The following is a 7820-nucleotide window of genomic DNA, read 5'->3' on the forward strand; positions in this document are numbered from 1 at the left end:
GAGAGAGAGAGAGAGAAAGAGAGAAAGAGGGGAAAGAAAAAAAGAAAGGGGAAAAAAAAGGGAAAAAAGAGAGAAAGAAAGAAAAAGAGGGGGAAAAGAAAGAAGGAAAGAAGAAAAAAAAGAGAGGAGGAAAAAAAAAGAAAAAAAGGAGAGGAAAAAGGAAAAAGGAGAGAGGAAAGAAAGAGAGGAGAGAAAGAAAGAGAGAGGGGAAAAAGAAGGAGGAAAGAAAGAGAGAGAAGGAAAGAGAGAGGGGGGAAAAAAAGAGAAAAAAGAGGGGGAAGAGAGAAAGAGAGAAAGAGAGAGAGAAGAGAGAGAAGAAGACACAAAATCCACCCACGATCTTTTCCCTTCCCCCCCCTTTTAACGTCGTCGAAACCGTAACGTGCGGGCGTCGCGGGCGTGGTGGCGAGAGGACGCCCACGACGCCCCCTTTCCTTACCTTGAGCCCGTGGTTGAGGACGTCGAGGGTCCCCCCTTTGGGGTGGGGGAGGTGGGGGGGGAGAGGGGTAGTCCCGGGTCGTCGTCGCCGGAGCCCGAGTCGTCCCCACGACGACGGCGCAGCGCTGCCTTCAGCTCGGCCTGCGGAAAAGGGGAGAAGCTTTTAGGATTTGATGCCTTGCGGAAAAGGGGGGAAAAGATTTTAGGATTTCATGTCATGCGGAAAAGGGGAGAAGCTTTTAGGATTTGATGCCTTGCGGAAAAGGGGAAAAGATTTTAGGATTTCATGTCATGCGGAAAAGGGGGGAAAAGATTTTAGGTTGTGCCTTTCGGAAAAGGGAAAAACTTTTAGGTTGATGCCCGCTCACCATGTGAATAAATGCCATAGAATGATAAAAGGGGGTAATACAATAAATAAGGAAAATAAAAAAATACAATAAATTTTAAGGGAATCCAAGCAAGGGAAAACACGTAGTTTAGTTTTTGAAAAGACGGTTAAAATGTAAAAAAGTACGTTTTACTTTTTTCTACGAGATAGAATGCACAAGAAAAGCGTTTTACATTTTTTATCCCGTATAATAAAGAGCAGAAGAAAGTAGGTCCTTTTCATCACTCTCCACTGAAAACAGAATAAACAGTGAAGCATTTATTAACGCGTGAGACAGCCACCTTTAAAACCCTAAATCAAAATTTAAACAGAGAAAGGGGGATTAATAATCCGCGCATACTGGCACCAGGTCACACTCCCCGGCCCTTTCTGCAACCCCCCCGGCCCTCCACCCGGGAATAACCCCCCCCTCCACGGCCCTCCAAAAAGGGAAACACCCCTCCCCCCACGGCCCCCCCACCTGGGAATTCACCCCTCCCTCCAAGGCCCTCCAACTGGAAAAACCCTCCCCCCACGGGGCCCTCCCTGGAAACCCCCCCCCCACGGCCCTCCCCATGGAATAACCCCCCCCCCCACAACCCTCCTTTTGGGAAACACCCCCCCCCCCACGACCCCCCTTTGGGAAACACCCTCCCCCCCCCGGCCCCCCTTTGGGAACCCCCTCCCCCCCCCCGGGCCCCCCTTCGGAAAACACCCTCCCCCCCCAACCCTTTGGAATCACCTCCCCCCCCACGGCCCTCCACATGGAATCACCCTCCCCCCACAACCCTCCTTCTGGAATCACCCTCACCCCCACGACCCTCCTTCTGGGAACACCCTCCCCCCCCCACGGCCCCCCTTCTGGGAAACACCCTCCCCCCACGGCCCCCCCCGGAAACACCCCTCCCCCCCCGGCCTCCACGGAAACATCCCCCCCCCCCACGGCCCCTCCCCCTGGAAAACCCCCCCCCCCCCACGGCCCCCCCACCTGGAATCACCCCTCCCCTCACGGCCCTCCACCTGGAATCACCCCTTCCCCCACGACCCTCCACCTGGAATCACCCCTCCCCCCACGGCCCTCCACCTGGAATCACCCTCCCCCCACGGCCCTCCACCTGGAATCACCCCTCCCCCCACAGCCCTCCACATGGAATCACCCTCACCCCACGGCCCTCCACCTGGATTCACCCCTCCCCCCACGGCCCTCCTTCTGGAATCACCCTCCCCCCCACGGCCCTCCATCTGGAATCACCCCTCCCCCCACGGCCCTCCTTCTGGAATCACCCTCCCCCCACGACCCTCCACCTGGATTCACCCCTCCCCCCACGGCCCTCCACCTGGAATCACCCTCCCCCACGGCCCTCCACCTGGAATCACCCTCCCCCCACGGCCCTCCACCTGGAATCACCCCTCCCCCCACGGCCCTCACCATGGAATCACTCCACCCCACGGCCCTCCACATGGAATCACCCTCCCCCCACGGCCCTCCACCTGGAATCACCCTCCCCCCACGGCCCTCCACCTGGAATCACCCTCCCCCCACGGCCCTCCACCTGGAATCACCCTCCCCCCACGGCCCTCCACCTGGAATCACCCTCCCCCCCACGGCCCTCCACCTGGAATCATCCCTCCCCCCACGGCCCTCCAACTGGAATCACCCCTCCCCCCAAACCCTCCTTCTGGAATCACCCTCCCCCCACGGCCCTCCACATGGAATCACCCTCCCCCCCACGGCCCTCCATCTGGAATCACCCTCCCCCCCACGGCCCTCCATCTGGAATCACCCTCCCCCACAACCCTCCACCTGGAATCACCCTCCCCCCCACCGGCCCCCCCATCTGGAATCACCCTCCCCCCACGGCCCTCCACCTGGAATCACCCTCCCCCACGCCGGCCCTCCACATGGAATCACCCTCCCCCCCACGACCCTCCACCTGGAATCACCCTCCCCCCCACCGGCCGTCCATCTGGACTCCCCCTCCCCCACGGCCCTCCACCCTCTACCATGGGACGCCCCCTCCCCCCCCCCCACGGTGTCACTTCAAAGCGGAGCACGAGATGAAACCAGAGCAGAAGCAGGCGGCGGGTCAGACGGAAGAGCGCGCTCCGGGAAGGAGGGGCTTTGCCCTTTAGCTGCCAACGCTTCGCTCTTCGTCTCTCTCTCTCTCTCTCTCTCTCTCTCTCTCTCTCTCTCTCTCTCTCTCTCTCTCTCTCTCTCTCTCTCTCTCTCTCTCTCTCTCTCTCTTTCTGGTTGTTTATGCGCCTTTCTTTCTGTCCTCCTGTCTCTGTCTCGATCTTGTCTTCGCTCTTTCTTCCTTCCTTCCTTCCTTCCTTCCTTCCTTCCTTCCTTCCTTCCTTCCTTCCTTCCTTCCTTCCTTCCTTCCTTCCTTCCTTCCTTCCTCCCTCCTTCCCTCCTTCCATTGATTCTTGCCTTCCTTCTTGCTTTCTGTCTTACCTCCTCTCATCTATACGTTCCACCGCCTCCCCCCCCCCCTTTGAAGACCAAGAGTGAGCACAAACACGAAAATCCTAAAAGAACTTACCACGTCCATGTTGCCGTTTTCCTTCGACCGACTACCGACATCCAGATACATCCCTCGAATGTGCTATGCGAACGGATTCTTACATCAAGCGAATAATTTGCAGGTGATTTTTTTTACGCTAAATGACTTTTCACAACTAATGAGTCCTCGCAACTAATGACTTTTCGCAACTAATGAGTCCTCGCAACTAATGACTTTTCACAACTAAGAACTATTCACAACATGAACACTTCGGTCTGCTATCAATCGGCCATTTTTGTTGCCGTTCCATCTGCAGGAAATCTTGGCGTCAACACAGCACAACCACCAAGCTATACTAAATCACTATACTCCGTATTGAGCGCCCTCCGTTTTCCTATCAGTTCTCATAAGCCTTTATCATAATTTTTTACCAAGATAAGCGTCGTGTTTTTATACGTTTTTTTTTTCCAGATGATAATGATAAGGCCAATCAGACGTGGTCAAAGTGGCCAAAGGCAAGATAACACACACCGTGCAACATTCTGAGTGATGGCTGGATCGCAGTACGCCAATAACACACGTTCAATTTTTTTTTCTCTCTCTCTTTTCTTTTTCTTTTTATGTGGATTTTCCTTCCTCCTCGCATGTCGTTTTATCATGTTTTAGCTTCTTCTTTCAATGTATCTCAAGAAAGGCACCGTCAACATGAGATAGTCGATATATGCTTGATGTGTCCTTAGCTCGGCATTACCTTCAATTGTTGGCTGCCTACTGACCTATCCCGTACGTTCCTCGCTTTGTATAAGAACGTAAAGGAAAAAAGGTAAATCTGTTGATCAACGCCTTACGTAACTGTGACGAATAATCATTGTAAATACCATACTATATATGTGATGAACGGTCTCCTACGAATGCTTGTGAAAATCAAGAAAGTACAAAAAGAAGCAAAAAAAGGTAAAATCTGATGATACAGATACGACTGACGAAACTGTATATAAGTTCTACTTTCTTATAACCATAGTCATGTTGAGGGTGTCACGCTGATACTACAGTAATGTGTCCTTGAAAGTGGAAGTCAACAGAGAGTGCTGATACCTTTAAAGTCATTACCTTATTTATCGTTGAGTACGAGAATACTAGGTGCTTGGCAACCAGTGAGGTAGTACACGAGAAAGTCCTTCAAGGAACAAGCGTGACTCAAACTCAACTCAGATTCCTTCGTGAAAGTATTATATTCTACGTGTACAAATAAAACTTAGTTATAATGTACAAACACATTCGGCACCAGGCAGGATGTCGACGTAGACGAAGATTGAGACACAAAGCATTAATGATATAAACAAGTCAAGTGCGCCCATCCAAAGGTTTCAAATCTTTCAAAACCCATTCCTTCTACCGAAAGACAGGGCACAGAAAATGACCGAAGAATGTCAAGATCGACAGAGCGAGATCCCTATAGGTTATACAATATTCACACACTCCCTAAAAAACGATATGTCTAATGAGAAAAACTCCCAACTCTACAAGGCTGACTTACAAGCTTGGGATCGTCAGAGGAAGAGCAGGGAGCTTTCTTGAACATTCAGTCAATTTAACCATTACCAAAGAGCTATCAACCGCTATCAAGCATTAGGATCCGTGATCACAGTCATAAGGAGAAAAAATACGAGGAGATAGCACAGCATACCCAGTCACAATCTAATATGCTGTGTCTGAGACAATGCTGTGAAGAGCTGGCAAAACACGATTACGAGAACGCCTTTTCGTTTCATTGTTTATGTGAAAAGGCCTTCGGAAGAATCGTGTGTTTTTTCTGTTCTTCCCTCCGTTGTTCGTGCATTAATATGTCGTTGCGGGTATCTCTTCATCCTCCTTATGTTCAAATTGCCTGGATAAGCAGTTACACAGACCTTCCTATCATATTCTACATCTGAAAAGTTACAACACAAGAACTTTTAGAACACCCATTTCGAATCTCGAAGTTTAAAAAAATCTCGAATTTAAAGCTAACTCTACGCAAGTGAACTCCACAGAGGGTTCCAATATACCTCCCATAACGTCGATTGGTTGGAACTGTGAAATATGCATTCTGCTGTGTGGTCCTTCAACCAATATATAATCATCTCCATGGCCCCCATCAGGTTCTGTCATCTTTTCAGATTTAATGATTGGTAATGGGCAATGCAATGGTGCCTATAGCAATACGATAAGAACGTTGTTTGGAGATTTAAATGTAGTGATATGTGGAGGGGGAGATGGTCATGGCATAGTTGGAGAACATCGTTTAATTCATAAATTTCAAAAGGCTCCACATATCCAGTAAACGTAGGGTACATGATCGTAGTGGAAGTGCTGACTGAGCCGCCGGATGGTGCAGTGGGGTAGCCAGTTACTTTCCGCCTCGACTTTGACCCCAACATACTGACGTCAGCATGCTAGTACTCACTCATAGCCGAGTCGATTGAATGAGGCGAAATTGCGATTACCAGCAGTAAAGGTTCTCAAAAAAGAAAAAAAAATAGTACGGGACAACCAGAGTAAAGTTTAGTAGAATGTTAATTTGACAAGTATGGGAAGCACCAAGTCTAGGCGAGGGGTGGGATATGATACTAAGACTGACCACAATTGCAGATAGAGAATAATCTTATCACAAAAACAGAGTCTTCACTAGTGATTATTTAGTAACTGAATGGAGTGGGATTACACATTGTTACTGTCACGCTGTCAACATAGACTCCTGACAATAAAACAAGAACATTGAAGACGTAAAATGAAATAAAAATTAAGTAACCATCAATAGAATATGCTATAATAAATCATCTTATTCTTTTAAAAAAGGTTAGATGCACCTGACAGGTCCATTATGACTTGATAACAGTTTGACTGATTTTTGATGATAAGTATTTGATAACTGACCGATTAGTGAAGAATGAAATCTTTTAATTATATTAGTGATGAAAACTCTTACTTAATGATTGACAAGTTAATGATAATGACTCAATAACATAATCTGAACTAATCGTGATTGACAGTCTTGTGAATTAACTGATGTAAGAAATATAATATCAAAGGATAGGAAAGAAGACAGAAGAGAAATGAAGAAGAAAGAGAAGAGGAAGAGAAGAGAGAGAGAGAAGAGAAGAAGAGAGAAGAGAGGAAGAGAAGAGAGAAGAGAAGAGAAGAGAAGAGAAGAAAGAGAAGAGAAGAAAGAGAAGAGAAGAAAGAGAAGAGAAGAAAGGAAGGAGGAAGGAGGAAGAAGGAGGAAGAGAGAAGAGGAAGAAGGAAGGGAAGGGAAGGGAAGGGAAGGGAAGGGAAGGGAAGGGAAGGGAAGGGAAGAGAGTAGAACGTTGTATTCACTCCATCATCATCAGCCTAGAATAACATACACAAGGGGTAGGCAATCTATGGGGCTGTGGAGCATTTTGAAATTTATGAGTCTGAATTAAACACGATATTGTCCAACACTGCCAATGACCATCTCTCCCACATATCACTACATTTAAATCTCCAAACAACGTTCTTATCGTACTGCTAGTGGCACCATTGCATTACCCATAACTAAGAGTCATTAAATCTGAAAAGATGACAGAACCTGACGGGGGCCATGGAGATGATTATATATTAGTTGGGGACCACACAACAGAAGAGGTTGGGTGCCACTAAAATACACTTTCCACAGTTCCAACCAGTCGACGTCATGGGAGATGTACTCGAATCCTCTATCAAGTTGACTTTTGAAGAGTTAGCGAGAGGGACCTGGAGTTTCCAGAGGGATGTGGGCGTAAAACGGAACTAATGTATTACTTAAGTGACATGAAAAACAGAATTATAAGATTAAAGAATAGAATAATGACGCTTCGAGTAAGATTAGTCTCCTCCTCGGGCAATAAAACGGGTTCCACATCCAAATTTTATTGCATCCTTTCATACTCATCACAGTCCACACGTCACTGTACTTGTCCTGCCGTCTACGTACTTATTCTAGGTTAACTGACTACTATCTAATGTAAGTCATGAGTAAACCAGAGGAGAGCATCTAGTGTAGGTATACTGAGTATCAGGTAAGTATGAATATCGAGGTTGTTTAGAAAAAAAAATATTCACATGTAATGATCTTACTATACTGATGGTTGGAAGAAGTCTCACCAACCAGTCTGTATGTCTGTCTGCCTGTCTGTTTCCCTGTCCGTCCGTCCGTCTGTCTGTCTGTCTGTCTGTCTGTCTGTCTGTCTGTCTGTCTGTCTGTCTGTCTGTCTGTCTGTCTCTGTCCGTCCGTCCGTCCGTCCGTCCGTCCGTCCGTCCGTCCGTCCGTCCGTCCGTATCCGTCCGTGTCCGTCCGCCCGTCCGTCACATCCTCCCTCCCTCCCTTCCCCCCTCCAAGGACTGGGTGTCTTTCCCTGTCTCTTTGCGCCTCAGACAAAGAAGGCCAACAGAAAGCCTATCAACTAACGATTATTTCAAGCGTCCAACATAGACAAGGATCCCGTTTCATTTCCTGAAGCTTAAACGGA

At 48.2% G+C, this 7820-nt stretch overlaps 1 protein-coding gene across 1 annotated transcript in view; it reads right to left on the reverse strand.

Moving 5' to 3' along the window:
* The window catches only part of LOC119595009 (mucin-5AC-like), a 72227-nt gene that overhangs the window by 46289 nt on the left and 18118 nt on the right, over window positions 1-7820 (reverse strand). The window contains exon 6 of the mRNA XM_037944141.1: window positions 440-579. Coding sequence (XP_037800069.1) covers window positions 440-579 — 140 coding nt within the window. The remainder of the gene's footprint in view (window positions 1-439; window positions 580-7820) is intronic.

The sequence above is a fragment of the Penaeus monodon genome, chromosome 35 (assembly GCF_015228065.2).
Source record: "Penaeus monodon isolate SGIC_2016 chromosome 35, NSTDA_Pmon_1, whole genome shotgun sequence".
Classification (NCBI taxonomy): Eukaryota; Metazoa; Arthropoda; class Malacostraca; order Decapoda; family Penaeidae; genus Penaeus; species Penaeus monodon.